General features: G+C 40.6%; 4 protein-coding genes across 7 annotated transcripts in view; 2 read left to right on the top strand and 2 right to left on the bottom strand.

Annotated features, from left to right (window-relative positions):
• Positions 1 to 466: 466 nt before the first annotated feature.
• cdt1 (chromatin licensing and DNA replication factor 1) lies at positions 467 to 6,055 on the bottom strand. Its single transcript, XM_086044610.1, has 9 exons — positions 5,445 to 6,055; positions 4,678 to 4,919; positions 4,354 to 4,548; positions 3,335 to 3,480; positions 2,924 to 3,024; positions 2,633 to 2,821; positions 2,388 to 2,543; positions 1,376 to 1,577; positions 467 to 1,227 (listed from the first exon to the last, which is right to left on the bottom strand). Exons 1-9 carry the CDS (start codon positions 5,904 to 5,906, stop codon positions 1,064 to 1,066), a joined length of 1,857 nt encoding a protein of 618 aa, XP_085900736.1. The 5' UTR covers positions 5,907 to 6,055; the 3' UTR covers positions 467 to 1,063.
• A 348-nt stretch (positions 6,056 to 6,403) lies between these two features.
• Positions 6,404 to 10,136, top strand: mtrf1l (mitochondrial translational release factor 1-like). 2 transcript variants are annotated; one of them, XM_086044619.1, is made up of 9 exons: positions 6,404 to 6,656; positions 7,338 to 7,546; positions 7,604 to 7,677; positions 8,075 to 8,179; positions 8,506 to 8,584; positions 8,658 to 8,821; positions 8,942 to 9,059; positions 9,145 to 9,281; positions 9,705 to 10,136. In XM_086044619.1, the coding sequence occupies exons 2-9, from the start codon at positions 7,519 to 7,521 to the stop codon at positions 9,915 to 9,917; spliced, it is 918 nt and encodes a 305-aa protein (XP_085900745.1). In that variant the 5' UTR covers positions 6,404 to 6,656; positions 7,338 to 7,518; the 3' UTR covers positions 9,918 to 10,136. The 2 variants fall into 2 exon arrangements, with proteins under 2 accessions (XP_085900745.1, XP_085900744.1); XM_086044618.1 differs by lacking the exon at positions 6,404 to 6,656 and having other exon boundaries at positions 6,714 to 7,546.
• Positions 7,677 to 24,105, bottom strand: part of LOC147139955 (cytochrome P450 3A30-like) — a 68,471-nt gene continuing 52,042 nt past the window's right edge. For all 3 annotated transcript variants that reach the window (XM_086044615.1, XM_086044617.1, XM_086044616.1), the window contains exons 7-16: positions 23,410 to 23,552; positions 23,202 to 23,326; positions 22,121 to 22,205; positions 21,861 to 22,021; positions 21,361 to 21,587; positions 20,534 to 20,696; positions 18,081 to 20,464; positions 10,817 to 17,539; positions 8,648 to 8,829; positions 7,677 to 8,559 (exon numbers count right to left, since the gene is read on the bottom strand). In XM_086044615.1, coding sequence (XP_085900741.1) covers positions 20,393 to 20,464; positions 20,534 to 20,696; positions 21,361 to 21,587; positions 21,861 to 22,021; positions 22,121 to 22,205; positions 23,202 to 23,326; positions 23,410 to 23,552 — 976 coding nt within the window. In that variant the 3' untranslated portion in view covers positions 7,677 to 8,559; positions 8,648 to 8,829; positions 10,817 to 17,539; positions 18,081 to 20,392. The remainder of the gene's footprint in view (positions 8,560 to 8,647; positions 8,830 to 10,816; positions 17,540 to 18,080; positions 20,465 to 20,533; positions 20,697 to 21,360; positions 21,588 to 21,860; positions 22,022 to 22,120; positions 22,206 to 23,201; positions 23,327 to 23,409; positions 23,553 to 24,105) is intronic.
• Positions 10,603 to 19,166, top strand: LOC147139958 (deubiquitinase DESI2). The gene is made up of 5 exons (XM_086044625.1): positions 10,603 to 11,148; positions 14,970 to 15,042; positions 15,121 to 15,214; positions 16,487 to 16,628; positions 18,103 to 19,166. Exons 1-5 carry the CDS (start codon positions 11,110 to 11,112, stop codon positions 18,355 to 18,357), a joined length of 603 nt encoding a protein of 200 aa, XP_085900751.1. The 5' UTR covers positions 10,603 to 11,109; the 3' UTR covers positions 18,358 to 19,166.

Genomic DNA, 24,105 nt, shown 5'->3' with positions numbered 1-24,105 from the left:
CATAGTTGCTTATGACATATCTTCAACTTCGATGCTCATCTTCAAAGGGTATGTGCATCATTGGCCACAAGAAATCAAAGTGTTAAAGCTCGATAAATCGAAAATTTTAGCCGGTAACAAGAAGCACAACTGCTTTTGCTTTGTAGAAGAGCAAAGGAAAGCCTGCCCATGGGCCTTCTTCAGAATGAGCCTCCCTCTGATTATTTATTTGCAGGCATACGGAATGTCACAAACAAATTAAAGCATATGGCTTGTCAGTAATCCGTTTATCGCAGTGGTACCCAGGAAGGGCTATGATGTTATTACTAGAAGAGCCCAACATTTTATTAGGTGGTATTTTGTGTAAAAGGATTGAAAACCAACGGTTATGTCACTTGCTCTGTGTCACTCATACACTTTGATGAATAAACATGCAAACTACACCAAGGGGTAGGAAACATTTACAATCAAAAGAGACACAAAAACATTTTACTTTTAAACCAGCCGATTAAGATCAATTTATTAAAAACACATATGTGGTATAATAGACTTAGAGAAGCTGTCCAATGATGTCTACTGAGCCAGCCTTGTGATGGATGCTGAATCTGCCAAAAAGGACAAAAGGCCACCACCTTCTGGCCCTCAAAAACCGATCCCTATTAGCAGAAATGTGCTATTATTGATCAGGCTCTGTCCATATACCACACGAGCGTGGTCCATTGTACAACGATTATGTAATGTTCTAATTGACTTGCTGTCCAATATCTTTCCCACAAGATGTTACAGCTGCAAATGGAGACAACTTTTTTTTGATTGTTTTATTTTTGCTCAATACTTGCGCATTACCCCATGAAACTAACAATGTATCCACACCTAATAACTATATTGAACAAAAAGACAAAAAAGTTTGAAAGCAATGCTACAAATTCAAGGGAACAAATCATGTTTCCTCTTATACATGCCTAACAACACTTATTAATGTATGTCCGGAAGTGTTGCAGACCAAGACTCATTTTGACTGTTTTCAAACAAAGGTGAATAAAGTTAACTGTGACAGGCCCTGACTTCAGTCACCAAATTGCACTTAGAGTTTCTCCTCTTCTCTAAGGTTGGAGCTCAACTTGTCCAGAACTACATTGAGATCCATGTGCTTGTTCAATTTAAGGTAAAAGTCCTTCCTGACTGGATGTATGGAAAGCCAGTCGGGGTTGAGCTCCGCCAGCAATCGGATGTGTTTCTCCATTTCGCCTAAACGCAGAGAGAGAATAGACATCAGTAATTGTTGAATCGGAAAATCCTTTATGAGGGGCGTGCGGAATTCACACAAGCCAGGTGCTTTATTTATTTATTTTTAGTTAATTATCATTCAGCTGTTGTATTTTCGATGTTGACTAACCTGAAGTGAGAAGAGATCTGTAGCTGGTGACCATCCGGTTACAAATGACTTCCATATTTAAAGCTTGTTTTTTTTCAGATACAAAAACATTCCGAAGAATCCTTGCTAGCTCTCCCAGCCGGGACATCATCAAGAGACGCTCTTCTTGAGACGGGCTTCGCGTCATAGCCGCCTGTAGCTTCTGGGCTTCCTTTGCCCTAATCTAGATCAACAAAAAGAATCAAAGACACTTAGGGTCATATTCTGCCATGCGCATAGACAGGCCAGGAAAAGGCACAGAGTTGTGCACTTCTCTGGCTGCACAGAATCTCCCATCGACTTAATGAGAAGTCAACCCAAAAATGTTCGTTTCAATGATATGTGGTATGCGCCCCGACTAGTCCAAACACAGCATTCTAATTAAAATTGCACTTGTGGAATATGAGTTAAGAAACAAAATGCACCCCATTTTATCCATCTCTCGGGGCGGCCATTTTGTCACATACTATCAACTGAAAATGACATCACAGCTGCTCAGGTAACAACCAATCATGACTCACCTGTTTTCTGAAGCTGAGCCGTGATTGGTTGTTCCCTGAGCAACTGTGATGTCATTTTCAGTCGACAGCAAGTGACAAAATGGCCGCCCCCGGACATGGATAGAACCAGGTGGATTTTGCTGCCCCAAACACAATATTAATCAGAATATCAAGTTTAGCCTATTGAGGCTGCATTTTAACAAATTATTGTAAAGAAAAATTTTGTGGCATCGAAGAGTTACGGAAAGACCATTAAAAAAAAACGCTTCGGTTTTTCAGCCAACAAGTGAGGAGGATTGGTTGCAGAAAAAATGCAAAGAGTTGAATTTGCGAATAGGTAGGGTTTCACGGATATTATAAACTGTAGCAATGAAAATTGCACACGAAAAGACATTTTATCATTTTGCATGAAAATATTAAAGCTTCTTTTGTACAATTGTATAATTCCTGTAATTCTGAAGAATTCCTCCACACAAAAAACATGAAATACATACTCTGTCCAGCAAGGACTGCGAAACTCCATTCAGGGCATTTGGAATACGAAGAGAATCTGATGTTTGTGTGCAGTTCAGATTTTGTGGAGACGTCTCTTTATTTAGTGCATTTTTATCTTCTGCCTTCTGAACCAGAGAAATCAGAGCTTTCTCCATCTGGGTGAAAGAAACAAATCACATTAATCTTACTCAGAAAATTGTAACGGGTTGATATTGTGCATAATACAAACTCCATTTTCCCGCACCTTGGGTGTGATGAGAGAGTGGGCCTTGTCCAACACCTCCTGGGCAGTTGCGAGTTTGTCAATGCGAGGTGGTTGTGGCAGTAAGCTAGCTTGCACAGCTGGTACGGTGTCCACATTAAAGTTCGGGTGCCAGCGGGTCAATTTGTCTTCCGGCACACACATTCGAGGTATTAACGAGGAAAGGAAAAGCTGTAAATGGAGAGATTGTGTTAAAAGACTTGATCAGATTTATCTTCATTGTTTCCACCAATGCAACGCATTTGCTGCCAAATCCAGACGAATAAAACTGACCTTGTGGTGATGTTTAACAATGGAAACGAGGTTGTTATGGAAGGTGTGTCGTCTGTCTAAAAGATCAGACGCTGTCAAGACGGGTCTACCTTCCTTTTGGCCTGTAAATGAGCAACACATATTTCGTAAATTTATCAACCTACATTGTGTTACACAATGGCCAGAGAGTTGAAATCAATAAACTAATAAGCTAATATTTCTATTAGCCGCTAACGGCGTTAGCCACGAGACAAAGGGAAGCACAGTACTGTGCGGACTCCGGTGGTTCCGGGAGAGGAGAGAGGGAGACACCAAATGTAAAACATGCCGACAGAGGTCATTGACTCAATTTCCATTAAAAGATACTTACAACTGAATTAAAAAAAGAAAACAAGTAACATTACATGGAAAGGTTTGAAAAAGTTTACGAACCACAGAAATGTAAAGGTTCCACAGTGAGCTGGTAGCTTCCCTTCTTAATACAGTTGTTGTATGTTGGGATGTTCTTCTCCTGTCTGAAGGTGTAGGCCTCAGGAAAAACTGTCTTCATTTGGCCAATGTGGTGTTCTTCAAACCGTCTGCAGATATCCAAAATGGGCAAATGTGCAATGTTACGATTCTAAATACAACAACTGATGTTTCAATCCAATACACAACACAAACTCTGAAGTGGGTTGCAAAGAGGCGGAAAATTTCCCTTAAATTTCCAGACATTTTCAATGGAAAGTTAACTCGGGGGGGATTTTTGGACATTTTCCAAATTGTACCATTCCTGCAATAATTTTATATTGTGCATACTAATTCGATTAAACACCTCCAGATGGATATGTGGTTGACAAGAAAGCAGTTCCCTTTCTTAAACGTGCTGTAACGCCAGTGTTTACCCATGTCCGACACACGTCGTCACACTCAGGAAAGTAACACACACACACGCATGTATACATATACAGTATACACATATACATATTACATACATACTATGAACGCCTTAATTCTGTCCAGCTAAAGCTGCAGCAGCGTCACTGTGCGAGCGGACCGAGTACGTCAATTTTGGATAAACAGCTACGCAATGAGCCAAAGTTGGACTTTGAAAAATCCAGCACGCCCTATTGAGGATATTCAGAAAATGGATGGATGGATGACCAGACTTTGAAAAATTCAGAGAGGGTCAATTGATCCAAGTTATTTTGACATTTGTAGCAATGTATTTACAATGATTTTGAATGGCAACTACACCCTGGCCACCGCCATGACTCCCATCAAGACAGGGAGGGAAAGGACTGGGGCGTGACCATATTGCTCATTTTTGGTGGGCGGTTTTAAGGTCGTTAGTTATTTATTGATTTTTAATTTCTTGATTTTATGTAGTTTTTAATTTCCTTTCTGGCACATTTTAATTCAAAACTAGCAAATAACGAATAGATGGGGGAAGACTGTGCAGTCACACCTACCTGTGTATCATATCCTGGACTCCCTTTTTGATCTTAGAGAAAGTAGCGGTCTCCAAACGGTTGAAAAGCATGGCGACAACCGTGTCCATGCTCCGAAACATCTCAGCCAGTACCTTGAACTGGTAAGGCAGGGAGAGGCCTGGAAGAGCGTCCTGGGCTAGATTGTGATACTTCTGGTATGCTGGCTGTTGAATACTGAGAGACAAGGAGGAAAGAAAAGTTTAGTTTCCCATCTGGGACCGGAAACAATTACTGCTGCACAATATGTAGGGGTACATACTTCTGACAACACAATGCAAGCTCGCAGAAAAATTATTACCTCACCTCTCCTTAGCTTCCAGTTCTTTCTGTAACTTGTCATCCTCTGAGTCTCTTTCCTTTGCCTTCTTAGCTTTAGCTGCAAGATCTTTTGCTCGTGTCACAGCTGATTTGGACACAGCAATGGAGGACGAAACGGATGATGTGGAAACTGAAGTGGATGATGCAGCAGTGCCTAAGTCATTGGCCTGTTTCTTGATCCTCTGGAGGAGAGACTTGTGGGCTGTCATAGTTTCTTCACAATGAGCCTGAAAGATGGAGTGCTTCTTAAATTTGTGGCGAGAGTTGTCAACAAGAATGGCTTGAAAAAAAAGTTTTGTTTGCCATCGTGAAGCACTTTTAGGCAGTATTTAAAGCAGTGTTTCTAGTTCAAAAGTGAAATATATTAATTCCTTACCACCGTTTTGACCTCCACACAACTTCGATTCTCAAATCTCCATCTCACGCAATTTTACTTTCTTTCAACATTTTTCTATGCCACAATGCACAGTGTAAATCATAGTCCTACATTAAGCCTTTTTGGGTGGTGGGCTCATCGTGGCCCTGTATATTTATGACATAATACAATTTTTTTTTCACATTTAGCATATATATATATATATATATATATATATATATATATATATTTTAATATTATATGAATATTTTTTATAATCTTCTTTTTCCAACTCAAAGCTACAAATTGAGATTTGCCTAACATTGTTCATGTGTCACTGCACACAGGGTTAGCGGATGATTAATTTTGCTACTTTGGCTGGGGACCAAAGCCTTACCTGTTGTTTTGGATGAGATGTGACACATTTCTTCCTGGTCACTCTTGTCGTTTTTGCTTGATCCTTAATTGTGTCAACAGAACACACTTTGACTTGATGCCTTTTCTTTGCTGTGCTGTGTTCCGCGGTAGCCAAAAGTGTGTCCGTCTCAAGATCTGCGTTTGGAGTGGTCCGCTTTGATAGTCGAGGAGTGGGGGCATTAACTTTGGGCTTGTTGCAAGTATCAGACTTTCCTTTAGATAAACTTGCTTCCACGTCGATAATTCGCATAAACTCATCGCGGACTTCGCTTGAGGAAGATTTCGAGAAATTGTCTTTGTTTGAAGAGGACGAGGCGGCTGCTCTTGATTTGACCGTGGTGGCTTTTGACGATCCACGAGAAGCAGTGCTGCTGGGTTTTACCGAATCATCCGTTCTTTTCTTCCGCTGCAAAAAGAAATCTGTTACCAGAGGCTGAGCCATGATTCAAAAACACTGTGGAAACTGGATCAATCTTCACTCGCTGGAATAAAAACAACAACCCTGCATTGCCCAAGTTGTGGTCACAGGAAGAACAAACAACTTTCCCGCGGAATCGAATAAACCACGCCTATTTCCGCCCTACGCCAGCGAAAACCAGGAAGTATTAGAAGGTGTTTGTTGTTGTGGTTCAACACAACGCATTTGGACCTCCAGCAAACCTTCTTAATAAATTTACGTAATTTATATAAATAAAGGAATATCTTATCTTCAAAGTATTTCATTCATTTAACAAAATAACTTCATGCAGGGAGACGACGGCATATATTTACGCAGTCAGTACAAATCACGTTGTTACCTTAAGTTATTTCGAATAAATAAATTAATGTGATAATAAATAAATGAAGCTAAATATATGTTTACTTACAATCTTGTAAATTATGTTTTGCCATTTATGGTCTGTGTTTCCGTGGGGTCGCCATTGTCGAGTGACGTCATATTTAAATCTGTCGGTGAACCCGGGGTCCTATTTGTTTTACGATTTCGCAACTGGGACCTTCCAGTTCAAAGGGGGGAGTCAGGGTGTTCTACTGAACTTTTCCTGGTCGGGGACAGTCAAATATCAGTCATTCAGTCAGTCAAGAAAGATTGGCAAATACAGAGATGGAAGGAGGATAAAGGAGGAAAAAAACATGACTGTCTGTTTGTTGATGGCTGAGAGCAGCTGAGCGACAACAACATAAAGAACTGGTGGTAAAACATATTTTACAACTTATTTGTTGTCAGCGATACATAAACCTTACTGATTCTCTCTCTCTCGAATTGTATTTATATTTTGGCTGACTACTTTTTTTAACCAAACAAGTTCACTACTGCGCATGCGCTCAATATTCAATATGGCTGCGCCCTTCTGCAAGGTGGTGTTTTCAGTTTTCGAACGAAGCTTGTCAGTCTTTGGAATCTAGATGAGGCACATTTGTATTATCGTCATGAATTCTCATAATATCCGGTAACCTATTTCGGCAATTTGAATGTTCGTCTTTTTCTAAATTGCTTGTTTATCAACACAGTTTTGAGTATGTGGAGTTACACAGTCCCAGCACGCTATTCTCTATTTCGTTCTCAGTTTAATTAGCAACTTTCTTCGTAAACCAAAGAATGCAAAGAATGTACAGAATGTTGATGGTAGGGACGGTTTCTGCTATGAAATAGAGACATCAATTATCCTGTCATGTTTTTCAGAAGAGCAATTCACCTCCTACCTAGAGAAAAGGAGTCTGCTTTTAACTTGATCACGTGTGGTTTTACAAATTATTCAACTTTAATTAAAGATGCCAGGTTTCATAATTACTGCGTCAGAACCACAAGGACTGTTCACACTTCCAGCCGGTTGAAGGTGGCCAAGTTATTATCCCTCGATGAACTATTCTCCAGGAGATCCCTGCAGGACTATCTGAAAAAGATTGACTCGGAGTATAGCGACTGTTTGAGAGCGGTCAACTGCGATGAGCAGGAGCATAGCAGTGCTGAGGAACTGAGGGCCAAGAGGACCAAAGTGTCCCTCCTGGCTCCCCTCATTCAGACTATCAAGGACTTGGACATCAAGCAGAAGGAGATGAGCGAGATGGAGGCACTTCTCAAGGGTGAGACAGACTTCTCATGAACTAAGGAAGCCATTGTTTGATTATCTGATCCCACAGATGAAGATCTACGAGAAATGGCTGAGCAGGAGAGGGAAGCCTGTTTGCAAAACATGCGTGACCTGAGGCAACGGGTAGTTAACAGTTTTATTTTTAATCATAAAAACATGTTTTCTGACAACGACTTTTGAAATCAGAAGTCTAGGAGAAGTAGTTTGGTCAATTATGGTTCAAGTTACTAGAAAAATGGGATTGGTCATGAAAAATGCTTGTAATATCTCATATCTCTTGTTATTCATTACATATGACAATTTGACATTTTGTATAGATTTTCACGGGCCATAAAAAATTGCGTGGCGGGCCAGATCTGAGCCCAGGGCCTCGAGTGTGACACCTGTGGTCCGTACTTGGCAGATTTTTATATCACATTGGTTTCTGGAACGTAACCCACGCGTTAAGTGAGGGTCTACTGTTTATTCTTTCTGAGTGCTGTTTCATTGCATTTTAATCCACTTTTCCCCACCATTTTAGATATTAGATCTTTTGATCACAGGGGAGGAGGAGGATCTGAGCGACCTCGTACTGGAAGTGACTGCAGGAGTTGGCGGGCAGGAATCCATGCTGTTCACTGCTGAGGTTGGCCTTAATTTGAAACATTTATAGTGTATAAAATACATGCGCTAAGTACAGAGTGGCAAGGTGTGCATTTGGTACCTGGTAGGCACTTAGTACCTTAGTAGGGATTTAACTTTGTTAATATTCTGGAAGTTATATGGCCCATAGAGAGACTGTAATCTGGTTGGCTGAAAATAAACCAAAACAAATCTAACATCCATATGGTATGTATAAATAGTGTCATGGAATAAATATTAGAATTGCCCACCAGTGGCTGAGTATGATGATAGTTATATCAAATTGCATAACAATAACTACGTTCTTTTTTTTTTTTTCCCCATGTGAAGCTGTTTGACATGTATGAGGGCTTCGCCCTGCACAACGGCTGGTCCTTTGACGTTCTGGAACAAATGAACAGTGACATAGGTCAGTTTGTGGACACAAAGTTGAAAGAAAGCTCACAAAATATTTGATCTTTGTGTTCTTTACCTGTGCCCAGGTGGACTGCGTCACGCCTCAGCGAGCATCAGCGGCCATCAGAGCTACAAGAGGATGAAGTTCGAAGGCGGCGTTCACCGTGTCCAGCGAGTTCCCAAGACGGAAAAGCAGGGCCGCATGCACACCAGCACCATGACTGTGGTCGTGCTGCCCCAACCCACTGAGGTAGAAGCCTGTTCGGTGTCAAACAGGAAATGAAAGTATTTATTTTTATAAACGAATACACACATGAGCGTCGTACTTGCCGTTAGCTGGTGTAGCCTATTTTTTTGTGTTCCTCTTCAGATCTCGTTCACAATAAACCCAAAGGATTTGAAGATCGAAACGAAGCGGGCAAGCGGCGCGGGGGGTCAACACGTCAACACCACAGACAGCGCTGTCAGAATTGTGCACATGCCCACTGGTACAAACGCACACTGCAGCTTTGTCCCTTGACATGATTTTGAACCATCCATCCCAACTGGCGTGCTTTTTTGTGTGTTTGCAAGGTGTTGTGGCAGAGTGCCAGCAGGAGCGGTCTCAGATAAAGAACAAGGAGAAGGCCATGAAAGTTCTGCGGGCAAAACTCTACGGCATGAAGCTGGAGGAGGAGACCAGTAAGCGCTACAATCAGCGTAAAGTGCAGGTACATGCTACACACAGTCTGAAGTATGCGTCTCTGGGCTGTAAAACACAAAAGCTGAATTCATTCGGATTTCCACACCAAACCAGAAGAACCCGAACCATGTACGTGTGAAAATTGCTGCTCATATATTGTAGATTCAAAATACATAGGAGTGAAATATTTCATGATTGTATTTTTGTATGTTGATGAGTAGAGTGCAGTTTATGAAAATCCGTAAATTCCCTATCTTGTGAAATGTAAATGTTATTTGAAACAATCCATTACGTATTTTTAATATATAAATCTGTATAAATTATAAATTTACCTTCTGAAATGTGTTTTCCTGTGTAAAATTAATCTCTATACATTTTTTTTTTTAAATCGAAATAAACTTTTCTACTTATTTATTCATGTGCACTTATATTCTCCATGCTTTTGCCACAGATCGGCACCAAAGCCAGGTCCGAGAAAATCCGCACGTACAACTTCGCCCAGGACCGCATCACGGATCACCGGATCGGTATGACGCTGCACGATGTCAAGATGTTCCTGTTGGGCGAGGATCTGCTGGATGAGATGAACTCCTCCCTGCAGGAATTCTCCAACCAGGAGGAGCTCATCGAACTTCTGGAGCAAAACGGCTATAAGGAAGAATGATCATGAATTTTGACCAAATGTCTGTTTAGCAAATCAATGATCAAGCTTCACTTTTATATATGGGATTTTGGAGTTGGATTGAATGGATTCTATTGTTATCAGGCAACGAAAGTCAGCCGGATTGGTAAAATGCTATGTTGTCAGCATACTGATTCATCTCAACACATTTTATTATGGAACTTGACCCCCCCCCCCCCAAATAAAAAGAGGTAAATAAAACCCTTTGACTCAGGTGCATGTATTCAGTGGAAGAAAATAGCACTCCTCGTACCATAGTCATACCAAGTTAATTTTGTTACAAAATAGTTCATGCATTGATATTGCTGTTGAATAAATACATTCTGCATATCCAAAATGTTTTTGTTAATCTTTTTTCTTAAAGTATTTTGAAAACAAAATTTATTTTCCTTGTGCTGGAGATGTGTACTTTGTGCTCACGAATTTTTGAGGTTTTGTATTTCATTTTGTCTACGTTTGGCAACTAACAGCTGCTAAGCAAGTAAGTACATGGAATAAAAGGAAACGCAAACAATTAAATTGTCGTCACTAAAGAGTAAAAGGGCGTTCGTTTGCGTGTCATAACTGCGTTGTAGTTGTTTTTCCTAACCAACTACATTACCCAGAAATCTCTGCGAAATTCCAAGGATGACTAATCAAGTACTGTGCTCATCGCTCGGTTTGCGCTCGCCTTCTCGCCCACTCTGACTCACGGTCCAATTTTTTCCCTTCCCACGGACTCCTTCCTTCCTGTTTCGTTCTCCGGCCCCGGATGAGCTTTCGTTTCAGTGCGTCATTACGTCATTTTACGAATCGTTTTATATGTCGGGTTTTTTGCCTCGCGAAAACTCAGTTTCCCCAGATCCAAAGGACGTATAAAGTCAACATTTTTTGTCACTAACCACGTCATCGAAGCTGTTTTCTTTCTTGTCGTTCTGACGAGCTCCGGGGGTGACAAAAGACTGGCTGTCAGATGTTGGACCCCACGCAGCAGATGAAGCGTTTCCCCCCTTCCGACCGTCTGTGGTGAAAGTGTTCAAGTTTGACGGGGGAGGGTTAACGGTTATTTTTGGAGCCTCTCGCGTTGCGAGGAAGGGGCGAAGGAGTCGGGGGCGAGCGGAGGAGGAGGTCGAGGAATCCACCGAAGAAGCACCACCACTGGGTAGCCTGGAGGAGGACAACACTACACAGTGTGATGGCAAACGAGCCGATCATCCTAAATGTCTACGATATGGTAAGGACACGTATTTTTTCTGGACGAATCACGAACTGCAGATATTTGTCGAACTATATATTCACGAGTGGTCCTTAACCCCTTTCAGAGAAAAGCGAAGGTGTATTTTCCATGTTTTAAACCACTTGTTTTGGGGTTGAAAATGTATTAGTAATATTTAGTCAGTACAACCATTTACTTGTTAGACTTTAGACTAGAGTGTCCAGTATCACCATTCAAAGACCTCCAAGGACATTGTCCTGCGGAAACCTGTACAAATGTGGTGGCTACACAAACAGTTCTCGGTACTGTTTCAAACGCCTCAGTGGACATGAAACTACACGTATAATGATTTGGGCAAACTGTTTTGAGGTTCCCTAACGACTCTTCAAAGACCAACACCTGCATGTTTCTGCCTGAACCTGAGCAAAGTGGTGGAAACACTAACAGTTCTCTGGGCTGTTTCAAGCGCCATCTTGAACACAACAGATATGAACACTTTTGGCATGTACAGTTTCAATATTCTAAAAATTACCCTATTTTCCTTAATTTAACACACAGTGGTACATGGTGAGCATAATTGCCCAAGCCATTAAAACAAATCATACAAAAAGACATAAAAATTCAACAAAGGAAAAGTGTCCAGTTGGAACAATAACGTTCAAAGTATTTTTTATTGCTGTCAATTGTCAAAATGGGTCAAATTTGACCCCAACAGTATGTACGTATTTATCCAACTGTCACTCCCAGTTCAGGTTACCTCTAAAACTGACACATAAAACAAGAGCCAAGCACTATATTTAAACAAAATGTTGGGCCAAACCATATTCTTTCTGCTCTGTGGGAATAATGACAATTACGACACGAAAACTGGGTTTTGAGAGGGAAGCATAAAACGTGAAAAATTGTTAATGGGGCGTTCGACACACATTGACCACGAGTGCATTTCCTCATAGCACAAACGTCTTTGGTGGCAGTCATCGGGTTGTCATAATGCAAAGGGGGGGGGGTGAGTCAGTTCCAAGTAGTGATGAATCATTGATTCACACACTGGTGGACTCTTCTGCAGCAGGCAGTCTTAGTCTTTGTGTTGGGAGGCCTCAGAATGGTCACGCTTGGCCTTGTGTCTGGTATTTCATCTGCGTACAAGGTTGTTGGTGTCACGATTAAAAAGTCTCGTCTCGCGTCGAGTTGGATTCATATTTGGATTTTTCCGGTACAGTATAAATGCGTACAGCCGTCCCCACATGGGGGGAAAAAAAAAATCATGTTTTGAAGAGCACTGTATCAATCAATATATATTTAAAATCATAATAAAACATTAAACGTCAGGAGCTGACTCGAGCACAGATTTGCTGTTTACCCCGTGTTTAGTTCAGCTCACCCCCCCCCCCCCCCATATCACTCAAGCGGCAGTGGATCGAAACCTTTTGGCATGCGACGCAAAGCAAAAAACCTAATTGGAATAATATCTTACCAATGTGAATTTCAGGGCAGTGTGAAAAAAACAACAACTAGTGCAGTGCTAACAGAACTTTTCGCAGTTTCAATTACAACTGTTCAATTCAGATGTTAGGCTAACAATCGTCCCAGGCCCTTCACATTCAACTCATTTCAACATTTGTTCCTTCCTTCCTTCTAGCTTGTCAGTCTTCCACCCCTTGCTCCTCCTTTCACTTCCTCGCAGCCTGCTGTGTACATTGACCTAAGTACTTATTGACTAAAATCAACACATCTGTGTCACGTGCATCTGTCTGCACTTGCTAGTACGACTACTACTAGTACTACTACAACTACTACCACGACTGCGGGAATGATGTTTGTGGCATTAAGGACTTGAGGCAACAGGCCACTGACGTATGAGCGCCACAGCTGGAAGGTTTTTAAACGCTCCTGATTATGGCAAACTGTTTAATCATGTGTTCGATATCCTACTAGTATGCTGAATTAAAGTGCCCTGTAAATAGCAGATTTTATAATGGGAGAATTTTGAGTGGACTTTCTAGGACTATTTCCATTCATTTTACTAGCTGCTGTTTACAATTTAATGATCTAATATGACATTTTTACACTATTCCATCTGTGGAACATACTTCAACCGAGACAGTGTACTCTGTAGTGCACTGCGGTGCTTGCACGAGAAACATCTCCACAAGATGGCTCATTCATCTTTCCATTTGAAGATCAATAGTGTCACATGACTTTTGGGATCATCACACCAAGAGATGAGTCCACTGTAAAGCGCGTCCATCCCCCTGCCGCCGCCGCCGCCGCCGCCGGCCTGCTCCCGTCTCGGCTAAGTGCATTTCCTGTTTGGCTCTGTGAGTGCTTTGTGTGGCGTCTCCCATCCTTTGAGTCAGGGAACATATTTTATATTACAAAAAACACTGCACAGCAATATAAAATGTCACTGCGAATTCTGCCTGAAAAAAGGTTCTAAAAAACACTCAGACACACACACACACACGCACACATTGTGCCAGCAGGTTTTAACAAGCTCTGAGATAAGAGTCTTATGTCACCGCAAGTGCAAGGAGGATACAAACAGCATTTCTTTTGTCGGCGCGTAGTGTCGCTCGGGCTACAAATGTGCTTCCTACTGATGGCTCCACATTAAAATTCTTGACAATTAAAGCGTGGACTAAGCATATAAACTGCTGCTAATGCACTTACACATGGGAGTACTTTCCCTATTATGTTTATTTTTTTTCACCGCATTGACGAGATATCACGTTGTCTTTTCCAAGATTTGTGTTCAAAGCATTTTCACGTGACCACGACTGAAATCGTGTGAATATTGTCAAGAGTAAATGCTTAATGGTGGGGTGGAAAACGAATTTGGTGATACTCACAAAATCACTTTTGGTGATACTGTTTTCCTTGTGGGTCAGTGAACAATTCTGAGAAAATACAATGAACCAATGCAAATTTGTGATTCGGCTACCTATCTATTATTTGCTGAGAATTTTGTCTCGTCACCGTTTTTGTGCTCAGGCCAAAGCAATAAAAGTGCTACTTTGGTGCCCTCTGGTGGAATATTGGTTTTGTTATTACCGGTAGGTTGAATGTATTGATTTTCTATGGTCTGTTTGAGATTGGAAGACTTAAATGCTCCTTATACAATCAAAAGTGAAAGTGTTTCTGCTTCTCTAAAGATAAAGTTACTAATAATAGCGCATGTTGTCTACTTTACTATTACAATTTGCCACAAACATTCCTTTTTGTGTGTAAAAGGCAAGAGGTGAGTTTATTGACTTAATGGTGATACCGCTTGTGTCATGTGCTAGCTAGTGTGCATATTTGTTTGATGTCGCGCCAGTTTGTGCTAGCATCTTATTGATGCTATGCTGGCTAATACTTTTGATGAGCCTCTTGTGAACTTGTGTTTGTTTGTGTTGAATAATTTAACTACTGAATACAGTCATTCGTGTAGATATGTGTACATGTTCAGTGTATGCTGTTGATGCTTTATGATCCGCTCCGTTTTAAGTGCTTTGCCTCTATCTTATGGCATCCTTACGCAATTGCAAATACCTTTTACTGGAGACATCAACGCATACTTTTGCTATTCTTGGCAGTGCTTGTCCATATTCCTCGTGATTAGCGTGAATGTAACCAATAACAATCTAAATAAAACGAATAAATGTAGCTGTTATCGGGCCAACATAGATCTTTATTGTCACTGGTGCAAAAACATCAAAAATATGATTGCCATTCACCACATAAAGCAAAATCATAAATTCATTACAATGATCTTATCTCTGTTACCGTACTTGATTTTGAATGAGTGATTTTTGTAGTAATTAAAAAACACTGTTTTTGTTGTTGTTGTGCTTCCTCAGTATTGGATCAACGAATTTACAAGCACGCTCGGCATCGGCGTTTTCCACTCAGGGATCGAGATCTACGGCCGAGGTGAGCTCATCGTGACGCCATGCCTCGCCACTGAAAGCCTTTCTAAATGTGTGTGTTTGTCCATGTTTGTTTTTATAGAGTTTGCCTATGGGGGACACCCTTACCCCTTCTCAGGGATCTTTGAGATCACGCCAGGTGACGCCACCGAGCTGGGCGACACCTTTAAATTCAAGTAAGTCCTTTAAAAGTCTTTGCTCATTCTCATGATCATGCCCATATTGTGTGTGTGCGCGCGTGTGTGTCCCATTACTTCTGCTCTAATTGACGTGCCCTGTGGTGTTTGACAGACACGCATTTTCGCTGCCTACTGACTCATAGTAATCAAACAAATACAGTGGGACTGGCACTTCCAGGGGAAAATGCGCCACTGAAACTGCATAAAATGTCCGAATTTTAACCCCAGCATTCCTCATGAGTTTTTAGTTAAGATTGCGGCGGAGGATTAGGAACGCATTTGTTTTGCTTTTTTGTTGGCCTGAAGTTTACGCCTGACAGTTGCGGCAATATTCAGCCCCCACTGAATTTTACATGAAAGGCAACAAGATAAAATAAGTTTGAATGCAACTAATAACAACCTGAATATTCATTGCTGTTGGGCAGAATCCTCGCATCGCCAAAACCCACGTCTTTTCAAGAACTCAAAATCGCTAATTTATTCTGTCATTAATTGCAATGTAAAATAACTCTGGTGATGTAATTCTCCCGACTGTGTTTCAAAAGTCTAACAGTCATGAGTAATGCAATAAAAAAAAAGTAGTGATGTGACCAGACAGTGTAATAAGTGGAAATAAATCTGCCTTACCTTCATGGCTGACCAGTTCTTTCTGTACTGGAACTTAACAGTGATCAATTTTTAACAAAACAGGACTACTCAAAAGTATCCAGCCCAATTATTTGCACTTGTTTTATTTGGAAAAAAAAAGACTTTCTCAATCTTGAGGCCACGTAAGTCTGTTCAGCTCCTGCAGAGGAAAAGACGTAGTTTAATGAGACTTATCAGCAGTTCAAGTGTCCAAGAGAGTTAATAGATTTGCTCTTAAGCTATTTTAAACACTTTAAATTGGTTAATAATGATAAAATAAAATAAAGGGGGGAATTGATTTGTGTTGAAAAAGCGATTTTAGTTATTTATTCATTCACAGTTACATTCATTTTCATTTTTAAAAAAAGTTTCTTTGTTGAAAGTAAATACATGTTTTGGTTACTTTTGTTTTTTTTTTAAACATAATATTTGGTTACTTAACATTTTTTAATACAAAAATAGATCTTGCTTTTGTTTTAAGTTTTTTAATTTAAATTAAAAAAAATCTTTAGATGCTACATGAATGGTTGAAATTATACACCACTACCGAATGATGGCAGCATTTATTATTTTGTTTTATTTCTTGGTTTTGACTCGACACTGACATGACAGCGTGTCTGATGGTGGTGTGTGCGTGTGCAGAGAAGCCATCGTCCTGGGCAGCACCGATTTCACCGAGGACGACGTGGAGCGCATCATGGAGGAAATGGGCAAGGAGTACAAAGGCAACGCCTACCACCTCATGCACAAGAACTGTAACCACTTCTCTTCGGCCTTGTCCGAGGTACAGTATCCATTTTTACTTAATCATAACACAGCAGAACAGAAGAAGTAAAATGACAGTGTAATGCTTTTAAAGAATATTGGAAAAAAGGCAAATGTTTGCCACACTCCTCCCATACAGCAACTGAAGTGTCCACTGTGTGAGAGAGAGAGAGAGTGTGTGTGTGTGTGTATGTGTGTGAGGTCTAAATCGGCTTATCCTGCTCTGACTAATGAGCAGGGAGTCTTACAGTTAGTCCCAATGCTGAGATGGGGATTAAAATGTAACGATACAAGCCCAGGCATGCACAGCCAGCTGGCACACACACACACACACACACACACACACACACACACACACACACACACACACACACACACACAGACACGTACACGTACACGCTTGGAGGCTTCCGTTGTCGTAATGGAGAAGTGAGGCAAGCGTTGGCCTTTTTTTCCAATATTCTTTGAAAGCGCTGTGATGTAACTTGATGTGAATGTCCTGTCATGTTTTATTCTCATTTCGGAGGGAAATTTGCCATGAAAGTCCCTTATTTCCAGTTTTTGCAACTTGTGTGAGATGTCAAACAACAAGGGATTCGATCGTCTGTTGCATTTTGAAAAATAGGCAGATTTCCCTCTTTGCGAATAACATTATTCAAAACAAGTTTATATGGTGGATTTTCACATATCGCGGCTGGGTCTGCATTCTGCAACTTAACCTCCCACGATGAAAGGGGATCACTGTGCAATGCTATCTGGACTTACAAGTAACCCAATGTTTGATTAAAAAAAAAAAAAATGTTTTGAGTTTTTAGCAAAAATTTGAATCTGAGCACTTACCTATGGTGGCAGTGAACTTCACAGCAGGTAGCAGTTAGGCAGATAGTGAAGTTGCTTTAAGTTGTTTATTTCCTCTTCCAATTAAATCTACTGAAAAATGAAACAACAGTCAATGACAAGTGCATTTAAACAAGTACACTAACCAACTACTAGCTAACTGTGCTAACTGTAAAACATAATAGATGGGCTAACAAAACTATGTTGTGGTAATTGTAAACCTTTAAGCAACTAAACACAAGGTAGCGACACATACAAACACAACATACAACAATACCCGCAGGCATGTATTCTTTATCTCCTTCCAAAAACAATTAATATTATTGCAGTTTAATTGCTAAACAAAAGGGATTTCTTTTGTTTTATTATCAAAGCTACGGGTAGTATGTATTACTCTGCCCCCTGGTGGCCAAGCTGCGCACACAGACAAGAGAATCTCAATGCGCATTGAATTATAATGATGTACAAGTGCGATGTTAATTTATTTACATTGTTTTTATGACTCTGTTTTTATTAAGTCCAATACTGTAGAGTGCTATTTCTTCTAATGAAAAAAAAATGTCGCAATTTTTTTGTCGGTAATAGGAGATAGAGACACTGTCATATTGTCGTTCCGCTGTACTCACGTGCTCACCTTCGTCCTCCTTGCTGCTCAGATCCTGTGTGGCCGTGAGATCCCGCGGTGGGTGAACCGCCTGGCCTACTTCAGCTCGTGCGTGCCCTTCCTGCAGAGCTGCCTGCCCAAAGAGTGGCTGACGCCGGCCGCCCTGCAATCCAGCGTCAGCCAGGAGCTACACGGCGGCAGCGAGCCGGAGGAAGCCGAGGACGCCGTCGCCTCCGCCTCGCTGGCGGCCGTGGCGCCGTCCTCGTCCGCATCCTCGTCCTCCACCTGCCACCAGCCACGGCGGTAGAAAACCGGGCCCGACCATGAGACATTTTCACCATGACGTCACGCATACTTCCGGGTGGCAGAGGTTTTTGTGTTCTCCGATGGTACCGCTAGTAATGTTTACTCTATGGCCTGTCATAAGTTTCTGTCATGGTTTCAGTTCAGGTCAGCGGTAGTCAAATCACTTTTCTGCCACCTGGAAGTACCCTGGTGCCTGTTGTTTACAAACATTATGAAATGGTCTATTTCCCGTTTTAACCCTCACCAGCCGCATAAGGACTCGACCAACTAGGTTGAATGGTGCTTCTACCTGTTCCAGGTAATCCGAGCCAAACGTCCCCATGTGGACCTTGTCGTTTTTTTTTTTTTTTAAGACTGAAATTTCCACAGGTCTGTTTTTTTGTCATTTCGAGGCCGAAGGTGAATGACTTGTTTCTTAGTAGCAACAACTTGCCGTGGTGCCTTCGAGCTGGCTCGCCAGGAAGAGCAACACAACTTTTGTGATTTTTTTGTTTTCTTTTTTAAACACTGAGCACAGCTACGCCTCCTGATGTTTTATTAGCATCTGATTTTAATCGCCAGACTTAAAATGGATGGGACTGCACAGCCTTTTCCTTAACTACAAAAGTTTCTTTTGTATTTCTCGTCTGTTTTACTTTGATAAACTCAGGACCTTGAAAAGGCTTTGGTCATTCAAACAAACACACAAATCATAATTGCTTTTTAGTGGAGTTGTCACTACGCCGCCAGGAACACATGGCAGCAATTTTGTATGAAAATTAAAGAAAATACAGTTTTTGTTGACAAAATAAAGAGTTCTGTTTTCTTGGACCTAAGGTGTGTTACATATGGAAAGCCATTTCAGGAATTATTTCATATCCTTGATAGTCTTAGGTCTCAGTAATGGTCCAAAGGTGGCACTAGTAGTGCAAAAACATCACTGATAAGACACTCGACTTGTGCACTGTGAAAAAAAGGCTTGGTTATATTCTGGGGCTTCTTTGTGACATGCAAAAAGGTGTCTTGAATCTGCAGGGTATGATAACATTTCAAGACTATCAAGAGTTATGGACTGAATTTCATTGCAATAATCTACCGGTACTCAGAATGTTATGCAGTTACTCCCCAAAATAATCCTGGCCAAATACCTTTAATTAGGTGGAAATGAAAATAATCTAACAGAATTTAACCAAGCCTCATCCATGTATTAAGAGTTCTTTAGAATGTAGCTTCTGTGAATCACGTAAGCGGCTCACCTATGTTCTGGGGCCGCTTTGCTACATCTGGCACAGGATGTCTTGCATCTGCACTAACAAATTAGAATAAGTTGGAAATTAAAATTTTGCTTGCATGGTGCAGCAAAAAATACAAAATCTAAAATTTAGTTTGAACTTTGATACAAAATCTAAGATTTAGTTTGAACTTTGAAGACACACATGCTGGATGGAGCAAGCAGCCTCTTTGTTAGGGTCCGTGCCTGCTTTGCTACATTCGGTCATACCCTGATGATTGAATCAAAATCTCAAGACCACGGAATTAATTTCTTTTGAGACCTTGTGTACTTTTCAGCTAAAAGATGCCCAGTCAACGAATAGTAATCCACTTGATTGCAAAATTTTGTTAAAAGTTGGCCTTAAATGTATATTTTAATATTTTGGATCTCAAGCATAACACATGGATTACATGCAAATGCTTTTCAGTCATTTCCATGAGTAATTTCAGATTGAAAATGTTTTTGCTTACTGTGGATAACTAAAAAATAGATTTACAGGGAGATTTTATTTAAAATTTGAATACAGTTGGATAAATGAAATGCAAAAATCAAGCAAAATACACTAACTCTTTTGTAGCTGTCAGCGCCCTCTGTTGGTTGGTATCTGTACTGCAGCGTGCATACTCAATTCCCCTAATTATTAACAACAGCGATTTGATGCCCTAATTATTAACAACAGTGATTTGATGTTGTAAAAAGGGTAATAAATGAGTGATTTGCTACAGAGTTTAAAAGGAAGTATAAGGGTGCTTTTACATCGCCCACCCCTCCCCTTTCTGGCCTCCTACTCGTTTGGCACAAACTTTAATTTGACTGGCTTGACTGGCTGGAACTTCCAGTCAAACTCCATAGGAATCTAAAAAGGAAGAGATGGACGTTAGGGGCAGGACAGGCAATGTGATTGACGTGACTGTAGGTGTCTTACGACGGTGTCCTTGCACGTCTCCACTTTGTAGCTCTGCAGCAGGTGGACGAGGACCATTTTCACAGTGAGGAGAGCGTAGCGCATCCCCACGCAGTTGCGAGGACCCAAGCCAAAGGGCATGTAGGCGTAGGGGTGCACCTCATCATCGCTGTCTTTGCTGAACCTGCGATGTCAGGCCAAGGGGGAGACAATGGGTGACGAAAAGTGTACCGGTAATTGGGATATTGCCAAAAGAATTGCAGATCTGGAAAGCCCTCATCAAGCACTTTAATTTGAGATATGACAATATGGTTTGATGCACAGCTGTTTATGTCTTTATTACTAGTGAATCTTGATCTCAATTAAGGAGGTCACCTCTGGTCAAGGTTTCTGGTCATTATGCAATCATATTAGGGTATTTTTACAAAAATATGTACAAATACGGAAAACCCTTGCTGAGTTTTTCAATTTGGGATATGACACATTATGGTTTGTCACAAAGTGTTTCTTTTACCACTTTTTAGGGATTTTTTTTGTCTCCACTGGTCAAGGTTTTTAGTCATTATGTGATCATTCACATGATGATGTTTTTTGGACAAAAATAATTATACATCTAAAAACCCCTCTTCAAGCATTTTAATTTCAGGTACGACAATGTTTTATTTTAATTAATTTTTTACTTATTTACTAGTAAATTTTGAACCGAGGCAATCTCTTTACTGTCACATATATATTATTAGGAATTAATTTTTACAATAGGAGACTTCTTATTATGTCACAGACTTATTTTTTTGGTGTTACAAAATACTATAGACCTGGAAACAAAAATCGAAAGCGTGTGGGATTACCTCTCTGGTCGGAAGGTATTTGGGTCCTTCCAATAGCGGGGGTCCTTGTGAACCACCGTCACGGGAACGGTAACCAGGGTCCCCTCTGGGATGGTGAGACCGCCGAGCTCAATGGTCTTTTTGCACATGCGCTCGAGCCGAGGCGCCGGCGGAATGATACGCAATGACTCGTTAATCACGTTGTCGAGGTACTCCATACCCTGCAGTGTCTCGTATGAAATGGAACCCTTAAAGGGGGTAAAGCAGACACAAGTAATGACGTCGGGATTCAGGTTCTCAGTTAATACATCACAGTATACACCAGAGTAGCTTGTTTGTTTGGAGACTTTGGCATGACATCATCACTACATAATTTTTGTGGGACGATGAACACATCGAAAGCCTCCAATGGATCCTTAATTTTTAATTATTTAGATAAATTACTATTACAAGAATAACTAAATGAAACGAAACCAAAAAAAACAATCACACACACAACAGCATTAATTAGTGTACTGTACATCTTTGGGAACATTGGCGTCAATCTCCTCTTGCAGGGTCCTCATTACTTCCGGGTGGGTGGCGATGTTGTACAGGATGTACGTGAGGGTGGTGGCGGTGGTCTCAAAACCCCCGAAGATGAAAATGAAAGCTTGAGACAAGATCTCTCTTTCTGTCAACCCTACAACCACAAGACGAAACAAAAGTCACATGTGGTCGTCCATTTGAATTCATTCAAACTTCAAATGTCAACTTCAGTGAATTTTTTGATGACTCGTACCTTTACTCGGCTGCTCGTGTTCGCTCTTTATGTCTGACTCTGGTATTTCGTGCTGGATCAACACCTGCAGGAAGTCTGCGTGACTCTGCAAAAACACATTAGCTATCATTATTTTTTAATATCTCTCTAGCAAACCGAGTATCGCTGCGTATTGCTACATCCGGAGTCATTTGTTATCAAGCAGGTCAAAAGTTCATTTTTTATCATTTTAGATTACATGGCCCAGGCTGTGTAGAAGTCAGCTACGTCATGGTATAATTACAAAGCAGTTCAACATGAAACAAATGAAAAATTGAATAAAGCCAAAAAGTTCCCAGAAAAAAATGATCGTAGTAATATCATAACATTAGCAGAAAACTCATTATTTTACAAGAAAAATGTGAAGATATTATTGATGTTGTAATGGTAACGCTCTAGAGTGGTTTAGATCCTATTTGGCTGTCAGGGCTTTTTGTGTTAGCCTAGATTGCTCTGAGTCCCGCTCTGCCCCTCTGTCGTATGGTGTTCCACAGGGCTCTATTTTGGAGCCCTTGCTGTTTTCATCGTATTTGCTGCCCCTAGGTTCCGTCCTACGAAAACATGTTATTTCCTTCAGCCAGTCCTCCCTCAAGCATCTCCAGTCGGTCCAAAATACTGGTACTTGCCTACTAACTGGAGTTCGGAAAAGGGAGCACATAATCCCAATTCTGGCCTCCCTTTACTGGCTCCCAGTGAATTTTAGAGTTCATTTGAAGGTACTTCTATACTTGTATTATTGCTATTTTGTTACATGTAAAGTGATTTGTTACAGCTGCAGCTGTTGTGAAATATGTTCTATGAATAAAGTTGTATTGTATTGTATTGTAAAGTTAAAACAAATCAAATTGTCAAATCACAAAGTCATAATATTACGTACAAGAATGTCAGAATGTCACAAGAATCAAGTCGTAAATGTACAAAGATAGAAAGTCGTAAAGTTGCGATAATTGTTGCAAGAAAACAATGCAAACTTATGTGAATGGGATTCTAAAGTAACAAGGATAAAGTTGTGACGCTATGAAAAAAAGTTGTAAGATGAACACGTGAATGGTGTGAAATTTACAGACTGCTCTGCATGATGCTGGTCTTTAAACTTCTTGATGATGTTGAAGAAAAAATCGGTGCTGGCTTTGGGCATGAAGTCCAAGTTCAGCAACTTGCACAGCTTGCTAAAAGCGGGGAAAAGCACTGCAAAAGGGAGAGCATTGCAAATATTATATATTCACACAACTTGAAAGTTCATCACTGGCATTCTGTTGTACTCTACATACGTAGTAACATTATCGGCCAAAATTTGAAGTTCAGAATTTTCTTGAGGTGAAGAACGAGGGGGTCATCCGGGCGGTTGATGGAGTCGGTGTCCACACTAAAGGAGGCGCTGGTCACTACGTCCAAACTGTACGGCCCGAAGAATCTACCAACACGCAGTGAAACTTCCATTGGTTTGATGATCAAGTAACGGTTTTATACAGACAAAAATAAAATCACATAACATTCAGAGAATAAAGCTGTAAATGTACAACAATTTATTTGTAAAACTACATAAATATATGTTAACTCATTCACTGCCAGACATTTTCAGACCCTCTTTTGCCCTAACGTTTGAAAAAAAATTGAAAATAATATAAATAATTTCCGAGGATTAAATGGCTGGACTGTGAAAAGGCAAATACATTTGTCAATGGCAGTGAATGAGTTAATGTGGTTATAAATCAGGTAGAAAAAGATCAATGTTACGGGGATTCATTTGAAAAAAGTCACATTACAATAAAATGTCATAATGTTCAGAGATTAAAACTGTTAGTTTACAATACATTTATAAAGATTCACCAACACAGTCGTGAAGTCCGAGAAAACTGTTGTCATGTTCGAGAAGCCGTTAAGTTGTGCAAATTGAGTCGTACCGATGCAAGAACATGAAAAGCTAGGCTAATTGAGTTAAAAAGACAGTAGAAAAAAGTTGTCAA

Source organism: Filicampus tigris, chromosome 11 (assembly GCF_054856515.1).
Source record: "Filicampus tigris isolate MCC_2025a chromosome 11, RoL_Ftig_1.0, whole genome shotgun sequence".
NCBI lineage: Eukaryota > Metazoa > Chordata > Actinopteri > Syngnathiformes > Syngnathidae > Filicampus > Filicampus tigris.
This window is presented reverse-complemented; position numbering and strand designations above follow the sequence as displayed.

What these genes read in the sequence shown, in the direction of transcription:
- cdt1 (XM_086044610.1), bottom strand. Translation starts at nt 5,906, where the DNA reads ATGGCTCAGCCTCTGGTAACAGATTTCTTTTTGCAGCGGAAGAAAAGA. An exon ending in GAACTGGAAGCTAAGGAGAG is followed by an intron (nt 4,549 to 4,677) that starts GTGAGGTAATAA and finishes CTTGTCTCTCAG; the next exon opens with TATTCAACAGCCAGCATACC. An exon ending in GGAACCTTTACATTTCTGTG is followed by an intron (nt 3,025 to 3,334) that starts GTTCGTAAACTT and finishes GCTCATTTACAG; the next exon opens with GCCAAAAGGAAGGTAGACCC.
- mtrf1l (XM_086044618.1), top strand. Translation starts at nt 7,135, where the DNA reads ATGTTTTTCAGAAGAGCAATTCACCTCCTACCTAGAGAAAAGGAGTCT. An exon ending in GATGGAGGCACTTCTCAAGG is followed by an intron (nt 7,547 to 7,603) that starts GTGAGACAGACT and finishes CTGATCCCACAG; the next exon opens with ATGAAGATCTACGAGAAATG. An exon ending in TGCGTGACCTGAGGCAACGG is followed by an intron (nt 7,678 to 8,074) that starts GTAGTTAACAGT and finishes CCACCATTTTAG; the next exon opens with ATATTAGATCTTTTGATCAC.
- LOC147139958 (XM_086044625.1), top strand. Translation starts at nt 11,110, where the DNA reads ATGGCAAACGAGCCGATCATCCTAAATGTCTACGATATG. An exon ending in GATCGAGATCTACGGCCGAG is followed by an intron (nt 15,043 to 15,120) that starts GTGAGCTCATCG and finishes TTGTTTTTATAG; the next exon opens with AGTTTGCCTATGGGGGACAC. An exon ending in TCTCTTCGGCCTTGTCCGAG is followed by an intron (nt 16,629 to 18,102) that starts GTACAGTATCCA and finishes CTTGCTGCTCAG; the next exon opens with ATCCTGTGTGGCCGTGAGAT.